This window comes from Lepisosteus platostomus, chromosome 10, assembly GCF_059453375.1.
Source record: "Lepisosteus platostomus isolate fLepPlt1 chromosome 10, fLepPlt1.hap1, whole genome shotgun sequence".
NCBI lineage: Eukaryota > Metazoa > Chordata > Actinopteri > Semionotiformes > Lepisosteidae > Lepisosteus > Lepisosteus platostomus.
In genome coordinates this window covers 19,711,733-19,739,099 of record NC_142620.1, presented here as the reverse complement: position 1 = coordinate 19,739,099, position 27,367 = coordinate 19,711,733, and the positions used below count along the sequence as shown (strand labels likewise).

The 27,367-nt window shown below is 42.3% G+C and overlaps 2 protein-coding genes across 3 annotated transcripts in view; one reads left to right on the top strand and one right to left on the bottom strand.

The window, feature by feature from the left end:
- The window catches only part of lgmn (legumain), a 19,245-nt gene extending 8,818 nt beyond the window's left edge, over window positions 1-10,427 (bottom strand). Inside the window, exons 1-7 of the mRNA XM_088648663.1 lie at window positions 10,287-10,427; window positions 8,121-8,290; window positions 5,574-5,671; window positions 3,331-3,412; window positions 2,075-2,160; window positions 802-877; window positions 452-514 (exon numbers count right to left, since the gene is read on the bottom strand). Coding sequence (XP_088504789.1) covers window positions 452-514; window positions 802-877; window positions 2,075-2,160; window positions 3,331-3,412; window positions 5,574-5,671; window positions 8,121-8,264 — 549 coding nt within the window. The 5' untranslated portion in view covers window positions 8,265-8,290; window positions 10,287-10,427. The remainder of the gene's footprint in view (window positions 1-451; window positions 515-801; window positions 878-2,074; window positions 2,161-3,330; window positions 3,413-5,573; window positions 5,672-8,120; window positions 8,291-10,286) is intronic.
- golga5 (golgin A5) lies at window positions 9,353-27,367 on the top strand. 2 transcript variants are annotated; one of them, XM_088648662.1, is made up of 13 exons: window positions 9,353-9,560; window positions 15,503-16,059; window positions 16,736-16,954; window positions 18,220-18,439; window positions 19,712-19,835; window positions 20,501-20,704; window positions 20,925-21,095; window positions 21,914-22,042; window positions 23,241-23,339; window positions 25,116-25,341; window positions 26,128-26,233; window positions 26,496-26,559; window positions 26,887-27,367. In XM_088648662.1, exons 2-13 carry the CDS (start codon window positions 15,510-15,512, stop codon window positions 26,965-26,967), a joined length of 2,193 nt encoding a protein of 730 aa, XP_088504788.1. In that variant the 5' UTR covers window positions 9,353-9,560; window positions 15,503-15,509; the 3' UTR covers window positions 26,968-27,367. The 2 variants fall into 2 exon arrangements, with proteins under 2 accessions (XP_088504788.1, XP_088504787.1); XM_088648661.1 differs by lacking the exon at window positions 9,353-9,560 and adding an exon at window positions 13,932-14,275.

Genomic DNA, 27,367 nt, shown 5'->3' with positions numbered 1-27,367 from the left:
TGTCAATAGCAAACATGATTGTGGTACATATGAAAACCCAGAGCTGTTCTGTCTGGCCTCCTCTCAAATTTGATACTTGTCCAAGATTGCAAATGGACATTATCTGACTATCTTCAGAGCTGATGGAGGCTATCTAATGTTTAGGCTCATGCCCCAGGGACTTTCCAAATGTAAAAATAGAGATTTGTTATTTATTAACTTTAAAACACTGCGCCAAAGCTTTGTCGAAACTAGCAAAAACAGTTGTGAAAACTATTCAAACTTCAGGAAATTATGAGAATTTTTACACGTTGTCTTTTTTAGGAATGAACTGGAATTTGTCATAGTAATTCACGAGATAATAGCATAAACAACTGCCAAGCAGTGGATTTATGAGTATAGCAGACACACCACTATGTTTTAATGGATAGTGCTAAAGTGTCCTCTTTTGTTTAAAAAATAAATAAATTACCTTTTTGTATTTTTTGTTTTCATGCATGTAATTGATAGCATTTTTAAGGTCTTTCACATGGAGCTGAAAAACAGAACATAAGTTTTTTTAGAATACAATTTAAATGAGTGCATCAGGCTATTGTATAACAGAGTGATACCTAACTAAGAGTCACAAGACCAGATGAGAAAAACAATGTTCCTGGGTGGGGCTATATTCACATGACTGTTTTCCACACTTCCTCCCAGGAATCATCATCATCACAAGAACAAAGGTCTACTGAATCACTGGTAGCAGTACGATTCTGTGCATTAAGGCATACTGTGTGTGCAATCTGGGCCTTCCTGAGAAATTAGAAAAAAACTGCTTACATCATCGTTTGGAAATGCCAGGAGCCCAGGGGCACCGTGATCCGTGAAATAAACAAACACATGATCGTTGGGACCACTGCCAAGGAGAAGCAGATAAAAAGAAAGAATTTTCAAAAACCATTGGTCTGACTCCACAGGTGAACACAATGACTAAGAAGACAAAAGGCATCAATGCCCTCTGCAGTAACTTCCTCAATAGAGCCTGGTGGTTTTTCAGCAAAACAAGGAAGCTGGCAGAGGTAAATGCACAACGGACAAAAAAAAACACTTGAGCTTAGGGGCCATTTCATGGCCTGCACCCATTACATAGGCATCAGTGTGCCTTCAGTGACTCAACATTGCAAAACTCTTTAGTCATGACCCTTTATTGCAACATTAAAGCATAGTGTAATTAATGAAATATTAACTATAAAGATTTAGGGAATTAAATAATGTGATAAGCAAACAAAAGAGGAAAACCCACAACAGACATCTGAAGGAAATGCACTCATCAAGACATTCATTTAAACTACAAATGCGTGTCAAATAAATTATTTCAGTAAAAGTAAAAAAAAACTCCTGGGGCTGAGAGAAAGTTTTGCATTGCAAACTAATTTCTTCCTTTTTTATATTAAGCAAACCAAAATACTGGAATCAAAATATTTAACATTATCTTTACCTATCTACGGTTTAATGCTCTATTTAGCAAACTTTCACACTAAACAATATGTTGAATCCGCAGGGGATTGGCGCAGAATTCCGGGAGTGGACAGTGGGAGAGGGAGCTGGGAAAGAGCTCTGGCACAGATATCTCAACTCTAGTTCCTGATGCTCTCTGTGTACTTCAGCATCAGAGGAGCTCCTGTCCTCTTGGAAAGGACTGAATACCCACAGTAAGTAAATCAGGTTTAACCCGCTAATCCTACACATGCTACTTGTCCACTTTGGGGTAAAAGATACTATAAAGCACAATGAAAGCCTGTTAGATTTCTTTTAAGATGACGAATAGTAAAACCACAGAAGGGTATTAAAGTAATTGGAGACGCATTATACTGTAGGTACTCAAACACGGTACTCAGAAATAAATCCCACTTAATATCCTCACACAGGGCTAGACAGACACCCTTTCAGAATCGCTCTTGTCCAGAACTCCAAAGTAAAATGGAAAATAAGCTCTACAGTAAAAACAAGAATTACACAGGGCACACACGACATGATGTTACGTGCGTGCTTTTTACACAATAACAGGAAAAAGCAGAACTGCTGAATTCCTCATCGTTCTTGGTGTACTTGCCTCTTCAGCACTTTTCCCGACCCCACGCCCCTCAGCGCCTGCGCGTCCCCTTTCAGCACAGCCAGAAAGTTGGCAGGTGTCACATCCTATGGGACAGCACAACGGAAGAGGGTTCAGCGAGGGAAAACAAAAATGGGAAACAACTGAAAGGAGCACGACTGGAGGGATTGGACTGAAAAAAATAGTAGGAAAGTGGGGCAACTAACACATCCAGATCTCACCGTAAAGTGTCAAAAGCACGGTGTGGGTGAAGCCCATTTAACATGTTCAAACCTGAGGAATGTCAAAGTGAGAGACAACATTTTCTTTTGTAATTACCCCCCCCAGCCTGGGGCTTCTTTTTAGAAATGTAGAAATGCTGGCACGAAAACAACAGTTTATCTTCCTTCTACCCTGCTGCCCTTTACTTTACACTTGTCTTTGTAGGTGTTCTGCCTGTCCTAAAGAAGGGAAATCTCCAGTGCTCCTTGTGAGAATGAAGTGGAACGCAGTGACCACAACTCAGACAGGACGCAGCCAGAGGGGTCGCTCGCACTGGTTGGCAGTTGCCACCCTTAATTAAGGCTTTGCCACCTCATTTTAGGCACCACCTAAAATCCCATATTTTCGTACATTTACCAACAAAAGAAATGTGCTTTTCCAGAACGTACACGTAGCCCATACTGCAAATGGTTAGTGCAGGCAAATGTTTCAGATCACTGTAGATCATTCCCATGCCACCAAGTTGCACAAGATTTTAGCTTGGGGACAAAAGATAATGTATAATATAATCATAACTGACATTAAATCACAGGAATGAGTCAAAGTACCTGTCCCTTTTTATTTCAACAGTAATGGGTGAATACTTTTTTAAGGAAACAGCCTTTTATGACATAAAAACCAACAAAGTGAAACCTTCACCAAGACTTTCTGTTATATTGAGAATTATGAGTTTTACTGACCGTTCTTTGAAAAGCTTTTTAAGAAGCTTTCAAAATATGCCGGAAAAATGTTGAGAAATAACAGGGTTCAAGGATCTTTCCTCGTGCTTCAGAGTTGTGACCCGGTGTGAATACAAGGTCTGCACGAACCCGCTCTGCTTGGGCCTCACTTCCACCTCACAGGGGTTACCAGAATAGAAGAAGAGTACGACACCTTTTAACAGTACATCTGTTTTAGAAGGTAGAAAATACTATTTAAAAATGCCACCCCATATCTGTTCCTGCCACCCCCAAATAATAAACTCCTGGCTACGCCACTGAACTCGGAGGCCTCACCTCCCCGATGTAGTCCTTAACCACTCCCTTATACACATCTGTGCCGTTTGGCCGGTTGATCACAATTCCTGGAGTAGGATTCCTGAAAGATAACAGGTAATTGATATTATCAGTCATCAGTATTGTCAAACATCATCACTGGAGTGCCACTGCTTATCTCAAATATACCACCATTTAAAAAAAAATGTTTTCTGTTGTCAGGAATTAAATTGCTACTTATTTTTTCTTCATCTTTTCCAGACAGATCCAAACTGCAAAAATTAAAGATCAAGCAAGGTGCCATCACCAGATCGATACTGAGCCTGATCTGAATTTACACTGGAAGTCTTGTCTGGCTCGACAGTTCAATGACAGCAGAAAGCTTGATTTCTTCATTGCTTATTCAATGGAGTCACTGAGGTTAGGCTTTGGTTCTCCAAGATGAGGAGTGAGCATCACATTTGTGTTTATTTCATGTGATCCACTGTTATTTTTACTTTCTCAGTTCAGAACCACATCAAAACATCAACTAAAAAATGGAGGCAATATAAACTACATCACTGATTTGTATAACAGAGTGGTGTCTTGAACAACTACACATGAAAACACAAAGAACACTTTTAAAGGAAGCCCAGGCAAGTTAGCTGCAAAGAAATCAACAAAACTCTGCCAGAGGACATTGCTTAATAAAGATGAATATCGGTGGAAGTGATTTCTTTCAAATGCTACACAGAACTTTTAAATGATGCAATTTTCAGCGACAGCAGTGACAAAGTACAACTTTAACAATGGCTCATTGTGACAAAAGCAGTAAAATATGATAAAATCCCAACATAGTGAAACACTAGTAAAAGAAACTGGAAGATACAAAGATTAAGGTTACAGGTTGACATTGTTAAGAAACTGGGCTCTTGTCCCATTTGGCAGGTGTTCAAAAACAAATGGAGTCGAAGATGACAGGTAATAAACCTGAAAACTTGAAACACAATACCTCGCTATTGTGTTAGACAGTGGTGATTGATATACAGTACGGTATATTTGCAATAAACTGAGTGTAGCTATATAAGCACCGTTTTATAATATACTTAAAGGGGAACTGCAGTCCCAATTTCTCAGACCTGTTATTAAATCTCGGCAACAAAACAAATTCATTAACGGTATAGTAAAAATGTTCGAATTCCGAATTAAGCACAAAATCGTAAAGTTTGTGAAAGTAAGTTTGTGTAAGTCTCCATGTTGTCACAAACCCCCTAGTCCCGCCACAGGGCGGGAGCAAGAGTTCCCACAAATTGCGACACGATGCGGCCCTTCCTGCTCACTAGTCACTGTAATGACTAATGTAATACAATGCATGAGCAAATAATATTCCAATGGGATTTGTACGCAGAGTTAACAGGTAAATAGTATTTGTCGACTAAACCATCTGCAAGTCAAGAGCAATATTTCTATTGGATTAAAAGAGATGGATTCACAGCCTGCTTCTTTACAACATTACAAGGCCACAACACGTCACCGGAAGTTTGGTTGTCTTGTTCTGAATCACAGAATACGGCGCTGTGCACACCTGGAAATATCATCTATTTTGTAATGTAAAATGGAGGTTTTACAGTGTACATTTTTCTTTTACTGTGGTTTGAAATGCACTGATTGATGCCGACTCTTTCTATCTCCAAAATATGGTGTTGTACTTTCCATTTAAAGACACAGTAACCTTTAATATAGGCTACTTATTGAAGACTTTTACTGCTGAGCCTTTGCATTTAAATCTTATTAATTTCTCTAAATTAAGTTCAGTTATAGGTTTAAGTCCCTGTTTCAATCTGAAACACATGTATGAAGACACAACACAGAGCATCCTCACAGAATTCAGGCTTGTAACAAGAAACCGATAACATCAACATTCTTATTCAGGTCACACATTCTACAACAGTCAGAGCATCCTTTTACAGATTAAAACAGATTAAGTTAAACTGGAGTAAAGAATTGGAATCCTGTGACTCTTCACGTTATGCCTGAAATGATGCATATGATATCGTCTGATTACTTTAGCATGTTCAAATGCTTTTTTAAACTGCTGAGGAAATTTTTTTTTAAAAAGATCACTCGTGCATCTTCGCGGTAGTTTCCATTATTACCAGTAATGAACATGTACTGTATTCAATGTCATATAAAAGTTAGAAAAGAACGCCTGTGATACTTCAGTTCAGCACAAGGCAGAACACAGTGTTCACGCTACCTGAACCTGTGTTGTCAGGGGCACTTACTCTTCATTCTGAGCCAGGTCATCGTACATCATGAGAATGATCTGCTCATCGGGAATGCCATTTTTATGGACGATCTGGTAGGCATGACACGCATCAGCCTGCACAAAACAACAGCAGAATGTATTGAAAAACATGGTGGAGATGAGTGAGGCAGCAAGCACTGCTTCCTCTCAGTTCTTGGGGCCTGGGTTCCATTCCAGCCTGAGGGGTCTTCTGTGTGGAGTCTGCATGGTTTACAGGTGCTCCTGTGGTCTTTTGCAGTCCAAAAACACTTTGTCCAGGATGCATCCTGTCTCGTACCTATTGTCTGCCTGGCAGCAGTGCACTGGACTAATTCTGGACTGAAAATGGATGAACACAGGTTCAGTCCTTACATAAGGAGGACTGTTGTGTGAACGATTGACAAGATTGCAAAAGGCACCCACTGAGGCCCGGTTCGAGTAGAAATGTGATTTCAATCTCCCTGGCACAGACTGGCTGTGTAAGACGCTGGACAAGTGTGTTTAATTCTGCACTGGCTTACTGAAAAGGAAGATGGACAGAATATGGCTTGAACTATTCCCGCTGTTTCATTCTAGGAATTTATTCATTCAGCATTGTACAAATAGTGAAATTACCAAACAGCTGCACACTTTTCAATTTGTGAATGTACAGAGTGACTAATATACTTAGGAACTAGAAGAGATGTAACATCATATACTGTACTAGAGCATTCTTTTTCAGAATAATTAGGCAAATTGCAAACCACAGCATGTGAGGTTTAAAGCAACCAAGAGTGGAAAGAAAAATAGGTTCTTGGAGCTAGACCTCTTTGTTTTGTGAGCAGATGTGCTCTAGGTCTTGAATTCATAACCATTAAAAGAAAAGTTTAGATTTTTGTGGGGAAATCCCATTTTAAAACATCACATGCCTTAGGAAGTGTTCAAAACTTTCATTTCCTCAATATTAATTCTATTACAGAATATATATTTACTTGTGGCCAAGAGTAATTTGCATGTCAAATAAACTATATAATCAAATTATAAAAAGGGAAAAATGATTGCATTGAAAAATCTCATTTTACTAAATTAACACACTTTCTGTGAAATGTCCAGGTGTCTAGACAGGGAACTACTTCACATCTTAAAATAGATTTATTGGTATTTCATAATTCCAGCTGAATTTCGAAAGGAACACCCAGCTGTAAGTTTGAGCAGAGCAAAAGGAAGTACAGTAAACAACACTAACAGTGGTGTGCTTATCACGAAAGCCACAAAGTGCAAGTCACTTCTTATAAGTACAGAATACTGCTTGCTTCACCTTGATAAGCAGTCCTTTCCTATAATGTGAGTCTCGATATGTTAAGTGTTTCCCATTTTTCATTCAATGCTTTGTCCACTCTTTTGTTCTGTCAATTCTCTCAGTACTCTTTTCCAAATATTAGCAATTAGGCAAAGGGTGTTAAAGGGTAACAGGTTCAAGCTGAATAAACAGCATCTTAAATAGAATAGATGTTACTAGTTTAACTGACATTATTCATCTAAAAGTATCTTTTTTTAGTTTTCATAAATGTAGTATATATTTTAGTAGTTCAAGTGGGTAGATGCATCAGCATGCGTAGGCTGCAAAGGAACAAGTAATAGGTTTATTCCATGCTGAAAAGAGAAGATTGAAATGTTGTGTTTTCTTTCATCTCTCTTCAGCATGGAAAAAACCTGTTATTTGTTCCTATACATTTTAGTATCTTTGCAAAATAGATAGTTCTGGTGAGACAAGCACATATGAACCTGAAATCTATTTTTTAATTGGTTTTCATTCACTTTATTTGTAACAGAACGTACTGCGGTTCCCAAATCTGCAGGCTCATAGCTTTTAAAAGTAATTTTGCGACGCTGTCAGAACACACTTCTCAAAAATAGCTGTTCTGAAAGTAAAGGACAACATGCTTGGATGACAACTCTGTCATGTGTAGAGAAATGAAACTACAGTACTGTATATAGCACATCAACGTAATGAAAAACTTCAGTAATTGTGATTGTTTTATGTGTAGTTTCTGTGTGTCACTGTAATATGTCTGTTATAGTAAATTACTCTTTTTCCCAGAGATTTAGGTGTTGATTATTATAATACTGGAAAAGAGTCAGATGGCTCGTTTTTGGGGAAGTAACTCCACCATTTCAACAGCTACATCCTCTCCATTTTTGTGTTAACAAATACACTCACCAGGGTGAGTATACACACACAACACCCCTGAGAGAAAACTACACAATATGCAAGCTGCAAGAGGCTCAGACTGTCTGGCTAACACAAATGGAACTTGAGCTAAAGGCTACCAGAGTGAAGTGAGGCTAATTTCAAAACTGGAGCAGTGATCAGGGCTCTGGACAAGCAACTAAGGTTCCGGGGATCAAAAGCCAGGTGAGACAGTCCTGTTGGGCCCTTGAGCAAGGCACTTCCTAGAGACTGCTCGAGGAAAATACCCAGCTGCATGAATGGGCACAAATGAGTGCCTCTTTGGACAAAAGTGGCACTGTTATAATTGGAAAAATAACACACGGATAAAAATACCTGGTGTCTGTAGTTGTACCAGCCATTGGAGCCTGCGACGATCACCACCCAGTTCTTCCCATCGTTCTCTGCCTCTTGCAGTGGAAGAGCCCTCGCACCCAGGACCAGGAAAAGGCCCACCAGCGCTACAGTCTTCAGAAACATCCTGACGCTGCCTTTGTCCTGCCCCTCTGAGAAAGAAGACATGCAGACTTTTTTTTTAACTCTGACATTTCCAGACTTTTTGGGTAGAAGTGTGAAGAAGGTTCCAGGTCTGCCTTAGTAGCGACGTCGACAGGAGGAGTTGTTACACAACTCGCAGCCCTCTTTCCTGACGACCTGAGGTGAACGCAGGGGTAACAGCGGCTGCTGCTCAATGCTACCTCCAAGACATTAAAGATTTATCTCCTGTCAGACACCTATAAGATTTCCAATCTGTGAAAAAGGTAGCATTTACTGTTCCAGCTAAAATCTCCTTGTCGCAAGTTACTTCAGAGGAATTCATTAAAAAATAACTTTTCAACAACCATTTAAACAGATACAGCAATGCATTAAAAAAAAGCAAAAGCCTATTCCCCCTACTGTCTTAACAAGCAAAAAATTGTACTCTTTTTATTATTGTTCCAAACCACAGCATAACTCCCTTTGGCTTGGTTTTATCGATAATAAAGTATAAGAAAGATATGATCTTTAATTCTGAAACCTACTCTTTATCTGCATATATCGGATTACTAAAGTGTATCTACTACCACTTCATTAGAAAGTGCTTTTCACTGTAAAGGTCATCCTGAAATTATTCATCACATTACCGTAAATTTAAACAATTAATGTTCTCACACAAGTATTCGCAACTTTTTTGATAGTTTATTCCGTTTTTAAATATGAAAATAATATTGCCATTAAAGAGCCGACTCTTTAATGACTATCTAGAGGACGCTAAACTCCTGCTATACTAAAAGCAAAAACCAACGAAAATCAAGGACTGCAGGACAGGAGTGCTAAAACACATTCAAACTGATATAAAAATAAAGTCCTATATTTGCTATACATATCTACTTACAGTATATCTTTCTAGTCTAATATTTTACCACCTATCGACTAAAGCAACACAAAAGGCTGACAATTCAAATGCACGGATAATGTATATTAAGAAACGTTTTGTCTGTATTTCATGGTGTTTTTTCGATTTTATTTCCTAGCCGACGTTTGTTTACAAAGTACTAGTACTACTAGGATATGATGCGGCGAAGCCGCTGCGAGCTTGATACCTGAAGAAGACTCAGCGGCCAAAACGTAGCGTTTCATCTATTTTTTTTCAGCGCGGATTTAATAACATTTACTTGTGATTTGGAACTACCATCCTAGAGCTTCCCGAAGGCTGACTGGGGACGGTCTACGGCCCTGGGAACGGGCAGAATCGCCACAGGAGACCCTTGGCGTTCGTCAGACAGATACAGCACAGTATGTACAGTACTAGTACTAGGTGTGGTGAATTTCCACGGAATTGTCTTGTCTCGACATGAAACGTGCGGTTTTCCCATAGCTAAACGTGCGATACACGACGACCAAGCAGTCACTCAAGTAAAATAAGATCGATATCTCCTATATTTAGTAGGCGACAGCCACGGCTTTCTCTCGTGTAATTACCGCGAGGTTAATGATTGAACTTGGTAGGAGCAATAAAAAAAGAAGCGTTTGGTCTTAAACACTCCCTGCATTCACTGTGCTGCACTCTGCTGCCTTAGCATTTTCCCCATCTTTTGTGACTTAACAGTGAATAATGTGGTCATATTAACATAGGTCGATAACTGCTAAAAACGCGACAGGTTTATAGATTTCGTCTAGGCAGAACATTTATAAAGCGGCAGGTTCCAACTATAGTGTCATGTGTGACCTTCATATCCTGCACAATTGCCAGAGATCCAATAAGTATGAAACAATCCTTCTCGATTGTCAACGGCGGTAAGCTGGTTTTGTAACGGTTCGAGCTATTTTCACATAGCTAGCCTGCCAGCTGGGCGCGTGACTGGATGCACACCAGAGGCTTGTTATTGACATTCCCAAAAACTCACTGCCTGGCCATCAGGCGCCTGCACCGTAACTTTTTCCATAACCCGCACACACATACAGACGGATTATTCTGACACAACACGCTAGGTTTTATATTTCTGTAGTAAATTACCTTACCTTTTACAGAGTCGCTGTCAGATCAGCAGAAAACTGATAACGGCTTGAAGAGATCTTTGTTATATATCAGAGCAGCCTGATTCAGAGGCAATATGGGGCGGACTTAATGACGGGCCAATCTATGCGCATGGGCGGGTACAGCACTGTATACAATACCTTCTTCTGCACGGTGAGGGAGAGATTGATTTATCCGTTCACATTTATTTCGAAAACTGTCATCTCATTGTGCACTTCTCCATTGCTTGTTGTCCAGATCAGAATAAGATTTCTCAGAAGCCCGGCCTCTTATTCTAGCGATGTCCACCTTGCAACCCTTAAAATATTCACAGAAAGTACGCTTTTAACAATTTCTATGCGTTAAAGCATAAAAACTAAGAAAAGTTGCAAACGAGGGGATGCCTTCGGGCCAATCTTGCTCGTTTGGTAGTTTAGTAGCTAGATCGGCCTATCATTTTCTTAACAGAGCCCTGAGTTTGTACGCCTTGGGTGGGAAGGCAGCACAGCCGTCGCTAAGGGGGGTAGTGCCCCACCCCCATGTGGCCTAACGTGCCCCCCCAAACAATTTTCTAATAAAGTGGCAAAACACGTTTTCGGGTCTTTTTTAGAAATATTGAAAAATAGTTATGTAACTAACCTAACATTTCAATCTTTTTTTTCTGTCATGAATGAAAAAACGTAGCTGGAGCATGCGTCATATCTGAGGTTTCAGAACGGGATTTATAATGCAAAACACAAGGCGGTTTTGTAGCCAGAAATTGTTTCAACTCATTTCGTTAATCAGAAAGCTAGGCTAACAAGTCTAAATAATGGATATAAGAAAATGGTTCAAAGGACCATCTCCATTGCTAGTAGTGGGGGAAAATGGAGCAGAAGTGAGGGAAGGGCGCTCGACATGGACAACGGCAGAAGTGCACATGCTAATTCCAGCCATGCTAATTTTGCTGTTAAAGACGGAGCCAGTTTAACCAATAAAGGCTCCTGTCTGGTCATTTGTGGACCACTGGCGCTGGCCCCTGATGACCTAGGGGTTGAAAAACCCAACCCTGTCCGTCTGTTTCAGGGTAAGAATCGCTCTTTTGTATCTTATTGCCGGTACTATAATCGAGAATGGCTCGAGTATAGGGTCGACGCAGCATTTTGCTAACCCTGTAGGAAGTTCAACAGTGCCCGCGCAACTGACTCAACTTTTACAGGTAGGGGGTACCATGACTGGAAACACGCCGCAGAGAGGGACAGAGTGTTTTATAAACACTCCACTTCGAAGGAACATTTAACCTGCAAGGCCATATGGAAGGAGCATGAAATTCGCATTAAAAACGACAAGGAAATTTCCGCTCTCCTTAACGCAGACCAGCTCAGAAAAACATCGTTACTACGTGTCCGCTTAGTCACGTGTCTCAAACTGCCGCTCAAACCCGCACCCCCGGATTGTTCTGGCGACGGCCCTGGAAGGCAGTTCAGACACCTACCACTCTTTTTGTAAAAAAAACAACGTTTCGTATTCTCCGTCCTCAATATACCCGTGTAAAGGAAATCACTTAATTTTGATTAAGTGTTATTAATCATATCAGCCGAACCCTTTATCGCGTACACAATACATTATGTTCAACATCAACATTATGTTGATTTAAAAAAAAACATGTAAGACGTAGTTTTTAATGAATATTTGGGTATGGTGGCGTTCACTGGCAGACCTTGAGACAGGACGGAATGTTTCAAAAGCACTTCAATTAATGTGTCAATTCAGCACTATGACTTTACTGTTCAGTGTAAAAAGAACCTTGTTCTAAATGACGCATTTTCACAACGGGGATAGCAAACTGCTGAGAAGTACACGATTACTGTACATGCACATTGTAAGCGTTCATCTCAGCAAAGGCGGTATTCTGAATTTACACATTAACGTCTTTCCATTTAAGTGCACTTCTAAAATTGGGACTAATTGCGTTCCGTTTGCAATTGGGAAACTATTGTTTGAAAATTATATTTAGTGTTTTGGTTAGTCCTACAATGACTCCATGAAATTCAGCTTCAGATTTAAGACTTTCTGCCTTTCGCTTGATAAGTTCTCCCTTAAATAGACCACAATAAAAATACTTTTCTTCGCCCAGATCAGAGAAGTCACTTGTTTTAAAAGCCACAATTTAACAGTACCCACTTTCACTGTAACGTCCTGTCTTCAGCTAGAATTGTTCCCTTTTTTGTACACCTACGCATTTTAACCGCTGTCTTATAACGACTCCGTTTAATAACTTCTCTTCTTATCGTTTGCAAACCGGTTCTCCATTGCGGCCTGACCACTTCGGACGGCATCAGCATTTCCTCTCTCGTGCTGCATCCCTCGTGATAGTAACGTGACACTCCCCACTACACCTAAACGACAGCACACGACCGCGGGAACGTCCACGAAGCAAAACGTTCCGTTTTGAGAGTGGTTACATAATGCATAATACCCGCCACTACAGTAACAATACTCCCTACTCAGATGGACAGGCTCCCCAGCCGAAACGTTGCGTCTATTTTCTTTCCCCTTTTAGCCTGGAATAAAATGTATCTGTTCCTTTGTGCCCTACTTTACGCATGCTGACGCAGCTACCTACTTGAAAGTCTCCCTACTGAAATGTACCCCACTATAAACGAATTACGTTTTCAACAGTCACTTGCTCTGTCCATGTAGTTAAACTGTACTGGATTCCTCCTTTGTTACTTTCCTATTTGGGCAAGATAAATATTGCAATTAACGCATCGTTGAGGGATTTTGATTTGTAAAAAGTTCCAGTTAAAATATTAAATAGTAACTTGGAGACTGGGTTTACTGTATACTACGTATCACACTTCCCAATGGATAGCGTTAAACATAGTATCTGGGAACAAACCTTTCCAATGTAAAATACGAAAACGTTTAATATGGTTCATCCTAGATAACGTGTCTCGACAAGTTGAAATATAACGTTTTCACTAGTTATCTTTTATTTTTTAAATACTTTTGTCCTCATGATAAATGAAATTGCCTGGTTGTTTGCCTTGGACGTCTTGATTAAGGCATTCCTTTCTGTTTTATGACGGCTTATACTTATAACGTCATTAAAATAAAAAAAGACCTTGACATAGCCAGAACATTCATTTTCTAGAATTTAAGATTAACTTTTGTTTTAGTACTATGTGTGTAAATTGTAGCATTATTTTGAGCCTCCCTTCCCTAATAGGATTTTTTTATTAGGAAATGCAATAATAATAATGCTCTGATCTAATCTAGATTCATCTTTCCTCTTTACAATTTCGAAAACAACTCAGCCATTATCATTAAATTAATCTGTCATTTATGCTTCAGACACAGGTCAAGTGCAAGGTTAAAGTATCTTGAGTTATTGCAATCGAAGTATTTTTTTCTTCGTTAAGTTGTGAGTTCATATTCACGTGATATGGCGCAGCTGCTTGTAAAACCTATTCACGGGTTACACGTATGCATCATCCATGAACTCTTTAAACGCCTATTTGTTGTGGTAGTCCAAGCACCGATGTTACTCTCACATGGAAAAAAGTGCACTGAGGTAGCGCCCCCTGGTGGGGAGTTTGTCGATGTCCGTGGGAATATGTAACACCATTGTCCATTTGCTATGTGGATCAATTTTAGTACTCCACCCGGTAGTACAGTTTACGAGATACACTTGTTTAAATAGTGCAATTAATTTTGGACGTTGGCTGATTACACGGAATGTATAGTTGTCTCCTTTTCCCCTTTGCTGGAAGTTATTTTTGATTCGGCAGCACGGAGGGCACTCTGTTTTGGGTCCTGAATCAGTAGTTCCTGGTCCACGTCTCCAAGATCATCATCATGGAGGAGGGTTGATAGCAGCAGCAGCTGAGCAGAGTGTTTTACCAACACCGAAATCTTCATCCTTTTGAAATTTCTTGTTCTTTGCTCGCTTTTTACTGCTGGGATCACAAAGCTACATATCGTGTGCATATCAAGGTCAGACACGTTGAAGGTAAGTGAAGGACAGATCAGGTAAAAACGTTCAGAGGCCCCCACAGCGAGTTCACCTATGAGAGTTAGCCAACTGCAGCGAATTCCCCAAGAGGTGTGATGTTCTTGAATGGTACAATATTTTTTTATTTAATATTTCTCTTCGACACTGCAGTCATCAACGTGTGCCGTAAACGTACCGTCATTATCATATAAGCGAACCTACCTTGTGTCTGAATTGCAGACTAAATAAATCAGAACACTGGTTAAGCTGCACTCTCTGACGCACGAATCTATAAGCACGCATGCCGAGGAAACGCTGCGTGTTTTCTGTTTTTATTCTTGCATTTTCTTTACTCTGTCGACTTGTGCAGCCGGTCGGTGTGGAACTCTGCTGTCTCTTGTGAGTACAGTAGGCTAAGGTGATGCGATTCAGACCGCCGGTTGGTTGTTTAAAACTGCGTTGGATTAATGATAATATATTGGCCTTTTTCGAGCAGTTAGTAAAATGACTGAATAGTAATTTTCTCACCGTTCGTGGCTTTGTGATTTCGGAATAGCTCAAGTAAAATCATGCGCTTATCTTCAAAAGGCCAAATAAATCTTGCAAAGCCGTTAGAATGGAGACTTGTTTTTACAACTGTTCAAAAACTAGCACAGGCACTGGGATGATTTGTCTAGGAGTGTGTAAATAATCTCCCTCCTTGCTTTAGGGTGTGTGTATGCTTGCAGTTTGAACAGTGATAGCTTTCACGAGTTGTACTAGTAAATTGCGTTGGATTAACTGGGATGGAGCAGGAGAGATTTGGTATTTATTTTGCTACAGTACTGTTATCCTTACGTAACCGGAGAAAACGTAGAAAAAACAATTTACACAATAGAATTTACACAATATTTCCCTTTAATTACAGTCAATATTGCCGTCTGCAAAGAGTTTTAGAATTATTGGAGATGAAGTTTAAACCGTAATACCACCTTTAAAGATCTCAGGTGACTTGAAGAATAAATGTTCATAACCTGGCTGCTGGTATTTGATGAGTGCTTTTTTTTCCCCCTTGGATTCAGATGTAACATGCCTTCTTCTGCTTGTTTTTTCTTCATGCACTTCTCAGGATTTTAGTTCTGCCTGCCACATTGCGTTGTTCATTTGACGAAGCGTTGTTTTCCAGTTCGACCTGCGAGTATGAGCTCTTGATGTGCTGCAGAACGGAAGGGTCTGTATGTGTAACCTGAGCCTTTTTCCTCGAAGGTCCAGAATGTCTTGGTTGGCGGACATCGCTGGGAAGGCAGAAGATTTCTTGAACAAAGTGGACCAGGGGGCTGCGAGTGCTCTGAGCAAGCAGCAGGAGAGAGTGACGTTTGCCTACGACGCCACAGACTCAGCCTCTCAGTATGCGGGGGCGTACCACGGGCACGAGGCAGGGCCCCCTCATGCCCCCCCCGAGGCCCCCAGCTTTGTCACGGCAGCCGCGGGCAACATTAAGAAGCAGCAGGCCACTCTCTTGGCTGGCACCGCCAACGTGGCCAGCGCCCCCAGGCCCGCCCTCGGCACGAGCGACGCGGGCTCCTCGAGAGCTCCTTTCGTGAGGCCGAAGAAGACGGAGCCCGACGACGACCTGCTCTTCGATTTCCTGAACAGCACGGACAAGTCCCTGACCGGGAAGCTGGACGCCAAGAGGGAGAAGCCCAAGGCCGCCGCCGCCTCTTCGCAGGGCCTGTCTCGGGCCTCCAGCCTCAGCTCCATCTCCACCAGCACCCAGAGCGTGAAGACCTCCGAGGACGGCTCCAGCAGGGAGCAGGGCCAAGGCAAGGCCGGGTTCGAGGGTTGGGGGGGCGTTTTCCTTCCTCTTCGGAGCTGAGAGTTTTCACTGCACTGGCCACTTATTGGTCCGTTTGTGTACGCGCCCATTACAGATGAAGGCGTGCTGTCTTGTCTGGTGTGAACAGAGAAAAAAACAGCCACTCCTCTCTGATGATTTCCTCTCCCCGAACTGCATCTGTTATTTTGCCCATGTGGAAGAATCGAACATCACAGCCTTTTAAATAGAGTGAGGCCCCATTTATGAACCTGGATCTAGGGTGTCAGTAGCCCATGTTTCAACACTTAGCTGTCCAGTCACAAGCATTTGTCCACCTGTGGTCAAATATGCTCAAATCTGAAGGTTAGGACTGATGAGAGGGATTGTTTAGTACACAGCCTGTCTTTCTGTGGGACTGCAGTGGTTTATTTAAAGCTCTTTGCTGAGGAATGGCCCAGAGTGACTGTAGTGGTCCTATAACAGTATTTGTTGATGACTTTGCTGGAAGAGTATTTTGCCTTGTGTGTTCTTTAAGCCTTGATTGGCGTGGAGACAGCTGCACAATTCGTTTATGCTTAGCAGTTTTTGTCAAGTTTATTTCCGCTCTTAACATTTTGCTAAGCCATGTTTAAATAACAATAGTGAGGGAGTGAGGTGACATTGTGGCCTCTTTCCCTGTCCAGACACGCCTGAGAGCTCGGACTCGGGCTTGGCGGGGTCTCAGGAGCCTGCCAAAGAAGAGCTGCCCACTGTGGATGGTCCGGCTCTCCCAGGGAAAGACAACGGGCAAAGCCAGGTGCTGTCCAGCCTCCGCCTGGAGAACCAGCTGCTCCGCAATGAAGTGTCCTCTCTCAATCAGGAAATGGCTGCCCTTATCCAGAGATCCAAAGAAACACAGGAAGGTAGGGCTGAGCTGGGCTGGCCCACTGAGGGCCTGGCAGCAGCCTCTCATGTGTTCAAAAGACCAGTAAAACGTTCTTCTGACCTGATCTCCCACAGTGGCTCATGTGCTCGAGCCCTGTGGCAATGATTTAAAGTTTCCATTCTGCAAGTAGGGATGTTCCTTCTAGATGAACAGGTGTTGGAAACTGGACAGAGACACTGCAGTCCTGATGCACCTAGGTATGCTTTCAAAATAGAGAGAGAAGGAACAGCTAAACAGGCAAGCGAAGACGAGACGAAAGAAGGGAACAATCGGAGTAATGAAGGGAATGCTTAGGAAAGGACAAGGGTCTTAGAGCACAGTAGAGGGGTTTATTGCCATACTGTATGTACATGTAAATGGGGATTCTTATTTGCGTTGATCTCTCGGGACATCCGCAGTACAACAGACAACACCACACAATGTAGACAGTACATTACAAACGCAATAAATAACAACAACCAGAACAATAAATGTGTTGTAGAAAACAATCAATGTGTAATAGTGAAGAAAAAACAGGGTAGCCCATGCAAAAAGTGCATAGTGCAGACATGCATTAAATCTGAGGCATTGCAGCTAACTGTTCAGGATGTGCACTGCAGTAGGGGAGAAGCTGTTCTTAAGCCTAGTGGTCCATGCTTTAATAGTGCCTTACTGCTTGCCAGAGTGCCGTGGGGGGGAACAGTTTGTGGCCGGGATGGTTGGGATCCTGAATGATGGATTGGGCTTTATTACGACAGTGGTGTGAATCTCACCGATTGCTGGTAAATCCTCTGTGCTGTTACCACAGCCATAATGAGAATGTCCTGGGATATGTAGCCATGTGAGAGTTAGAATGGAAGCAGTTAGGCAGAGAAAAGACTCTTACGATGCAAGCAAGCAGGAATCTTGGCTGCGACAGAGAGGGAGGTGAGTTTAGAGAGAGGAAAAGGCTGTTGTTTAGAGGGTCCTGCTTCTGTCTTTAGAAAAGGAAGCAGGAGTGTGTTTGTGAGGAGATGCTTTAAGAGTTGGAAAGGAAAACACGGATGGTTTAGACTTAACCTCCAGGCAGCGGAGGAGGAGAGTGAGGGATGTGGCTTAAATCTGAGTATAGAGTGAGTCTGGTTTTGTAAGGTGGAATTAAGACGGCGCGAGTCCATCCAGGAAGCGGTGTCTGATTGGCTGTTCTCTGAGAGTTTGGAGAGCCACTGCGAGCTCCTCGGTGTGTCCCGGGGTCACGCGGAGGCTGTGACTGCTCGTTCCCAGAGCTGACCAAGACGCGGGCCCGCGTGGACAAGTGGAATGGCGACCACTCGCGGGCGGACCGCACCGCGCGAGAGCTGCGCTCGCGGGTGGACGACCTCACCGAAGCCGCCTCCGCCAAGGACGCCCAGCTGGCCGTGCTGAGGGTCAGGCTGGACGAAGCGGACCAGCTGCTCCGGGCGCGCACCGAGGCCCTGGAGGCGGCGCAGAGCGAGCGATCCAGGTGAGCGCGCGTGTGCCTGCTGGGCTGCTGGGAACTCTGCGTTGCTCATGCTTCAGAAAGCAGTGTTGTCGCTGCCTTACCTTTTCAGAATCAGAAACTCTTATTCGCCGAGTACAGGATATGCAAAGAATGTCTCTAGGTGCAGGTGTCGACATAAATTCCACTAAGATAAAAGTAACAAAAAAAATCTACTGCTCAAAACAAATCTCAGTGATATGTACAATTTATAAGTAAATACAGTTGAGTAATAAAATGTACAGTGGCTACTGCGTATATTTACAGCAGATATCGGTAGCATGTGCTGTGAAATGAAAATGTAACTGATCACAGGGTAGGGATGAGAGAAGTGTCCTTCTTTATAAGAGTTATGGCCTGGGGGAAGAAACTGTGCAGGTGTTGGTTAGTCCCGGATCTTAGGGCTCTCACTCTTGGTTTCCGCTGAGAGGGAGACCGCTGGAAGAGAGAGTAGCCAGGGTGTGAGGGGTCAGCCATGATATTCCCTGTCCTCCTTGTCATCCTAGACGAGTATAGATCTGTGTGGGGGGGGAGCTGGCAGCCGATGATCTCAGCAGTTGCCCATTACAGTCAGTAAGGATGACAGCGGTTTGGTGTAATTGCCGTGCGACTGCTACGTGGGATTAAGTTTTCATATTGCAGTGCATATTACACTTCCCAGCCTTAAGCAGTTTGAACGCCTGCTAGAGTCTGCTTGATGTCAAATTAGACTTTATAGGTGCAGTGTCAGTCCACCAGATGGCAGCGTTGTGCATGTGACCTTGATAACATGCAGTCCCCACAATCCCCAACTATGTTTGCAGTTGCTGCCCTTTGTGCTAGTTTTTCTTCCCAAATTAGACTCAGGGTCACTGCACAATAAATCCAGAAGCCAGTACAGATTAATTCAAGGTGTTTTTTGAACTCAACAAGCAACTGTATACTACAGGGATCTCTCCATATAGCTTCCATAAATCTTTAGGTGTAAATCTGTTAGAACATATTCTTATTTGCTTTAATAATAATTATAATAATAATAATTTATTATTATTATTATTTGCTTTGATTCGAGTGGATGTGAATTGAAGAGCTGCTTAAAGATATTTAAGGTGATATAGCCAATGATGCAGGCTAGGAGAACAGGTTGTGAGCACAATCCCGAGCAACAAATTGCTTGTGCTTCCGAGATGGAGAGGCTGAATGTTTTCCCCTTCCTGCATGGTGCTGTCTTTCCCCCGTCATGGTTAATTGTAAGGTTTCCCTTCCTGACCCGTCAAGGATCCTGCAAGACCACAACGAGGGGAGCAGCCTGCACAACCAGGCGCTGCAGACCCTGCAGGAGCGGCTGAGGGAGGCCGAGGCCTTCCTGAAGCGTGAGCAGGAGAGCTACCGGCAGATGCAGGTCAGAGGTGTCACCAGCGACGGCTTACGTTCCACCCCGACTGGCCTCGCTCATAATGATAACCATCACAGAAAGTGGCGCGTCACAGAGCAGAAATGCAGTTAAGGTGGAAACCGGTATCTTCTGAGCATCCCCTTTTAACGTGGTCGAAAACGACAGATCTTGTTTAAAGTGGGAAGGACTGAAAAATAATGGATATTTGCAAGATGGGGCTTCTTAATCCCCTTACTTTGAAGTCTTTCCATGTTCCCGGGCTGATTAATGATAAGCAGAAAGCATCTTCATCTGACTTAGAAATATGGGCTGACAGCGATCAAGCTTTGGGCTTATTATAACAAGGGTGAATTTATATTCCTCTTTTTCTTATCCTAGCTTCTGTGTTCGTTTATGCTTTTGGATAAATAATGTATAAAGACCCCGGTTGCCTGCCACCAAGGCCTGTACCGTGCTGAGAATATGGTCTCTCCTGTTCACTCCCTCATTGTGGGATCATGCAATGGAAAATGAAGGAGACGCTCATCCTGCAAACACTACGTCCTTTATTCTGTGCTGCGTTCCTGTCTTTTCTGGGCGCGGCGCATTGAAAAAGGAATGTGACTGGAGGCGCGCAGCGCCGGCCGGGCTGCGTCCAGCAGGGTGACCGCCGTGCTTCTCTGGCCCCGCAGAGCGAGTCTGCCACGCGCCAGGCGAAGGTGGAGGGGGAGCGCCAGGCCCTGGCCGAGGCCCTGACCGCCATGGAGAGGAAGAGCGCGGAGGAGAAGAGGCGAGCGGACGAGCTGCAGCAGCAGCTGAGGGTAGCCCGCGGCGCCGCGGAGGCCGTCCGGCAGGAAATGCTGGACTACAAACAGAAGGCCTCGCGTATTCTCCAGGTACAATCCCCACCCCAGGTCACTCGACCTGTAAACTGGAGACCTTCTCAGTATTGTGACTCTGTAACACACTGGATGTTATGTTTGTGGTTAGTCCTCAGGTAGTAAGCAAGTAGTTGTCTGCAAGCTCATGGGCTTCAGAATGGCAGCAAAGGAGCAGAAGCTGGTGCGTGTTTCTACCTTTCCTGTTTGCAGACTGTATTTGAATTGTGCTTTGCAGTCCAAGGAAAAGCTGATCAGTAGTCTGAAGGAGGGCTCAGGGCTGGAGGGGCTGGACGGCCACACAGCCAGCACGATGGAGCTGGAGGAGCTGCGGCACGAGAGGGATCTGCAGAGGGAGGAGATCCAGAAACTCCTGGGCCAGATCCAGCAGCTTCGCACGGAGATACAGGTCAGGGTCTGCCGGCTTGATCCTGTCTGCTCGTCAGCGTTGCACAGAGGTGACCTGCTGTGTAGCTCTGTGTACGACTAAATTAGCCAGGAGGTAATCCATAATAATTCAATAATTAACTGTATTTCACTGCTCAGTTGAAGTCATGCTTAGAAAAAACACAATTCATTTGCTAGGAGAAAGAAATGAGTTGACCATTGCATATTTCAAATGGAAATTGAAAACTTTAGTAATTGTTTCATGGTCTATAGCACGAGAAATACACAGTACCAAGGCATGAGAGTTGAACATGCACTGCAAGGTTGGGAACTCGGGAATACAGGTTGTGAGCTAAGGATACAGGGACTTTCCAAGTAGACTCATAGAGCAGACTCTATACTACAGAGCATAGTCCAAGCAGAACTTAAACCTGAACCACCTGAGGCAGGCGTGATCATAAATTGCCAGGTGGTACAGGTCTCTTGTCCGATTGCATATTTGTGGCAGCAGACACTGACTGACAGGTGGTAAGAGGTGTGGCCAGCTGCCATGGCAATGCTAGTTTGTTCCACAGTGCTCCAACAGGAGCAAGCAAACATCACAGGCTGGATCCAGATTGACGACAGTGTGTAGGGTCAAGTAGGATTAACAGTACGTAATACACTGTAGTCTGCCAGGTTTTGTTCTACTCCAGGCAATGTTTAGAAAGAGCACACTGCTTTTTTTCACCTGCTGGTCCGCATTTTAGCAACTACCTGCAAAAAATACGAAAGTCTAGAATTCTCAGTTTGACTTCTTGTTGAATGTTGCCTATCCTGTCTTTTTATTGAAACAAACAGGAAGTGGAGAACCAGCAGCTGGCAGAGTCAGAATCTTCCCGTGAGCAGCTTCAGGAGCTGCAGGAGCAGTTGAACACGCAGAGGAGAGCCAAGCAGGAAGTGGAGGCTGAGCTGGAGAGGCAGAAACAGGTTTGCGTCTCAGCAGCTAGAGAGCAGGAAGAGAGCAGAGCAACCCGGAAAACAAAGGGCACAGAAATTGGACAGGATTAGCATTACCAGGCGTGGGAAACTTTCAAAGTGAGCTGTTGGTACAAAACCTAAGACTTTTGCTCTTAGTCCTTTTCTGGCTGACTAATGTTTACTCCTTCAGAATAGTCATGTGCTGCTTTTATTGAGGGGTTGTGTGTAAAAACAATGTGCCCTACTTCTCAAGGAATATGACTTGAGGAGTATGCCTGTTATCTTGTCTTCTTCAGTTAATGTCCTTTGAGTCTCATCAGCGAGCAATGCACATCTGATGGGAAATGTAAATTTGCGGCAATATTTAACGACTTTCAGGTTTTGTCCGTAGTTACGAAAGAAAACATAGGGGTGGGGTGAAACATTATCAGCTGTTTCCTTGGTAACTGCTTTCATCAAATAGTTCAAATGTAGTAAGTGGATGTTTATATTCCTACTGGTTCAGGGTCCTGTATCTTTGACTAAGATAATGCCTAATGTGGGTTAGGGTCTGGTGTCTTTCTTGTTTTTTATTGCATAATTTACTCAGTAGTCTTTAAACAGTCATTTAACAATCTGTCTTAGTAAAAAGGTGGTAAGGGCATTAATATAATTGTGAAAGGAATTAGTTAACTCTACGTTTTTTGCCTGTTGAACCTGTTTGATAAGATAAATATACCTAATGGGCCACAGTGATAAAAATATAAATAATAAAACAAATGGAGGGAAAGGATTTGACAAATGGCATTGCTTATCAGATTCAGCCACCCTTTGCACACCTACATCTAAGGATTTATGCTCCACAATTACAAATTACAATTACACAGCTCATTTAGTCTGGGTTTTGTTTTAGTTAAGTTTATCTTAAGTGTTAAGAACAAAATCTCAAAATCTGTTCAAATTTGAAGGGTTAAACTAAGTAAACTCTAAAAATAGAAACTATTTATTGTCATTTGTGTATTTGAAGAGATCCTGTTTTTGCACATGATCAATTAATACAAACAGTTAAAAAAAATACCATCTACCATCAACAAAGGGTTGTTTAAATCATGATATGTTCCTTTTTGTCTGCTCTACTGAAGAATGAACTGATGTCCCTAAAGTACGTAAAACAAGAATCCTGGTTTTAAAAAAATACAAGGGATGAGCATAGATTTGTGTTTTATAGGAACTACAATACATGGAAGAAGAACTTCATCGTACTAAAAACACCCTACAGAGCAGAATCAAAGACCGAGAGGAGGAAATCCAAAAACTCCGAAATCAGGTCAAAGATTGTGGTGATTCTTTGTGTTCATTACAAGAGGAGGTACTGTGAGGTAATATGGTAACTGTGTGGCTGAACAGCTGTATTGTGTTCTCCCTGTCGTTCTGTGCAATTCTTGCACCTGCTTATGGCCAGAGATGCGTTCCTGAGAGTCATTGCAGTGCTGCGGTCTGTATTCTCGGGTTTTGACAAGCCAGAGCGACCTCAGGACCTGCTTACTCTACTTTCCATCTCAAATAGGAAATTAGGAGTTGCTATGGGGACTCACTTGCTTTTCATGTTTCTGACTGAGATGTTATGCAGACTAATGCTGAAACATATAAAAAGTAGTAAAATAATTCTACTTTGCAGAGCACAATTCTTTCCCAATTGTACAAATTTGGTTGTATACACAACTTCCTGTAAGCACACTTCTCCTAGGGCGTTTCTCGAAAAGAGTAGGGGTGTAACCCTGGCGTCCTGGCCAAATTTCCCATTGGCCCTTACCAATCATGGCCTCCTAATAATCCCCCTCTATGAATTGGCTTCATTACTCTGCACTCCTCCCCACTGATAGCTGATGTGTGGTGAGCATTCTGGCGCACTATGGCTGCCATTGTATCATCCAGGTGGGGGCTGCACATTGGTGGTGCTGGAGGGGAGTCCCCATTACCTGTAAAGCGCTTTGAGTGGAGTGTCCAGAAAAGCGCTATATAAGTATAAGCAATTATTAATTATTATGCTCAGATAGTGGCATCTTCACTGTCTAATGCGTTTTGAAAGAGGAGACTGCAATTTGAGTGCAAAGATATTGGTAATCTGTCACCATTCGTATTGTCCATAGTCTGTAAGACCTTTAAATTACTTATGTGTTATAATTACAGATAACTATTCAGAAGAACCAATATTTCATTTGCAGGCACCCAAAATTGGTTTGTATCGCGATGCGCATACTTACATCGGTTTGACACCTTCCATAGCTAAAACAGGGCACATTAATCTTCTGTCGCACTTGGGCAACATCATCAATGCTGGTCCAGGCTTTATGCCTCTGGACAGAAGCCAGCAAATCTAAGGATTATAGTGAAGAAGAGTGAATAACATTGTCGTCTCCCCTCTGTATTTCTTATAAACCAGACCATTAACCCATTGAAGCCTCACTCTGGAAGAATTAGCAGTTAAAAATGAATGCTTGGTCTGCACTTAATCTTGTGTAAGCAGTACATTAAATGTAGCAAAAGGAATATAAGTTATAAAGAACAGAGAGAACTTGCATGAGGGCATTCTCTCTATGTAGGTATAGGAGTCATTGCTGTGAGCAGAGCAGTAAAGAAACAATTGGCGATTCCAATTTTTGGGAGCATTTTGTTTTTTTGGGCGCAGGATCATGCTTTCAGACATTGCCCCTAACACATGGAATTCAATTGACACAAAACCCCTGGGTTTAGCCTTCAGCTCTTCATGTAATAATAATAATAAACTTTATTTTATATAGCGCCTTTAAAGGTGGCTTCTCAAAGCGCTTTACAGGATGACAATAACAATAAATAAGAAGACTACAACAATAAATAAGAAGATTTCACAAGATAGGAGACAATTATAATTACAACAATACAACAATAACAATAGAGGAGACCGTGGAAGGTGGTATTAAGAAGAGCAGAGGGGTGAAGAATGGAACCAGTTAAGTAAAGGCTTTTCTGAAGAAGAAGGTTTTGAGTCTGGATTTGAAGGAGTTTAGAGAAGGTGACTTCTCTATGTAGGTCTCACGCGCTGCTTTCCCGCTCTCCGCTGCAGCTCACTAACAAAACTCTGAGCAACAGCAGCCAGGTGGAGCTGGAGAACCGGCTGCACCAGCTGACGGAGACGCTCATCCAGAAGCAGACGATGCTGGAGGCCCTGGGCACGGAGAAGAGCTCGCTGGTCTTCCAGCTGGAGCGAATGGAGCAGCAGCTGAAGAGCCTGCAGGGCAGCGCCCTCAACGGGCCGGCCATCAGCATGGCGGCGATGGAGGGCACTGAGGGTACGCTCTTGAAATTCACGAGACACAAGGAGCACTCATTGGATTGTGGAGGGACACCTACAGGGACTTAAAATCCTCAGTGGCTCATGAGCTGTGCAGTTTCATATGTTGCAATTTCCTTCCCAACATTCCTTTGAGCTGCACAGAGAAAGTGAACACACTCACGTCAAAGCCCTGGTTAAGGGATAGTGTTTCCACACTTGAAAGTTCAGTATTTAAGGTGTTACACCCAAGATCCTGGACACAGTGGTAGTTTGGAACCGTGGTCAATAATCCCTTGATCCTGTAGTCATGAATCAGTAAGAGTTCAGGTGATGAGGAATCTCAAGCAGCTCTGTCATTGGGTATTCAACTGTTTAATCCTGAGAGGCAGATCAGAGTCTGGCAGCACTGGGGCAACTTGGTTATCATGGTGCCTAGGCAGTGCTCACTTACATCCTGAAGGATCCTCTGGTCAGCACTGCCCTCCTGTGAATTGCCTCAGAGATAGAAGCATGTCACAGAATCCATGTCTCATTGGGTGGATGGGTAGGAGAAGCCTATCTACACTACCTCATTCTCTCCATGTGGGTACAGATGCCATTGCTGAGAGCAGATGAGTAAAGACACAGTTGACAATTCCACATTGTGTGGGTATAAAAAATAATTACTGATTCTAAATTCATTTAGAAAGAAAAGTATTTGTATAAAAGGCAGGTTCAGCATGTTCTTTTACTGTTACAAACATATAGTTTCTTACATCGGTAACTATTGCTGTCTGTTTTTTTTCCCTTTTCTTTTTTGAAGGTGCTCGTCTAAGAAATGTACCCATCCTCTTCAGCGATACTGAAAGCCCAGCTGCGGGAATGTATGGGAAAGTTCGCAATGCAGCAAGTACAATAGACAAATTTAGGTAAACTGTGTGTATATGTCTGTCTTTTTATACATAATTAATTGAGCAGGTCTCTTAAGGATTTACTCTTGAAATAAAAACAAGTTTAATTCACAATTCCACTGCCATTACTTTTATTTGTAATCGTTGCTTTAATTTTTATTAAGAGTAATGCTGTACTAGAACTCACAACTCCATTAAGCACAATTCTAACTGCATTGTATATGCATGAATAATACCTGCATATTACTTACTGTGAACCGATTCTTTTTTGCTATTTCAGCATCCGGCTCGGGATCTTTCTTCGACGTTACCCAGTGGCAAGAGTATTCATAATTATATACATGGTAAGTGTATTTCTATCGCTTTAGATGAAAAAAAAAATGACAAACATCTTTATTTTAAGACTTAATTTGTATTTATTAAAATGCATTTAAATTCATTTGGATATAAATAATGCTCACACCCATATGATTGTATAATCATACGCATTGGAATACTTTTTATGCCCAACACTGTATTCACATAAATGTATATTCTATTAATTAAAAACAAAATTAGAGGGGCATAAGTTTTTTTTTAACAACCTAATAAATTGGGACATTAGAAACTTAAATATAAGATTGAGTATAGAATCTGAATGTTTTTTTATGTTCTTTTTTTATTTGTTTTAGGCTCTTCTGCATCTTTGGGTAATGATTGTGCTTCTAACCTATACACCAGAAATGCACCATGACCCTCCTGATGGGAGATAGGAGGTTTAGTTGAATAATTTTGAAAACGAGTCCATGCAAGCTGCAGAATATGGAAACTGCTAACCTTTCAAAGGAGCTGGGGCCAGAAGAACACCACGGACACAAACCCTTGCGTTTTCCCCTTCTCAAATCCAAGGATCTTCCAAAGCTCTTTCTAAAATAAATGCACTGCATTTTCATGACGGTAAAGTGCACACCTTTCAGACCTTCTGGAGAAACGACTGACTTCTTGAACGTGATCAGGGAAATAATCTTGAAGATCAACGCTGAGTTTTATTATTTTTTCCTCTTTTCCTTATATTGTCTTTGTTTTCAGTTTTCCTGTACATAGAAAGATTGTGTTTCTTAACCCTGTAAGAATATTACATTTTAATAAACATTGTGGCAGAGGATATACAAA

Excerpts from the sequence above, each read along its gene's own strand:
- golga5 (XM_088648662.1), top strand. The coding sequence starts at position 15,510 with ATGTCTTGGTTGGCGGACATCGCTGGGAAGGCAGAAGATTTCTTGAAC. Across the intron at positions 16,060-16,735 it reads CAGCAGGGAGCAGGGCCAAG|ACACGCCTGAGAGCTCGGAC; the intron begins GCAAGGCCGGGT and ends TTCCCTGTCCAG. Across the intron at positions 19,836-20,500 it reads AGAGCTACCGGCAGATGCAG|AGCGAGTCTGCCACGCGCCA; the intron begins GTCAGAGGTGTC and ends CTGGCCCCGCAG.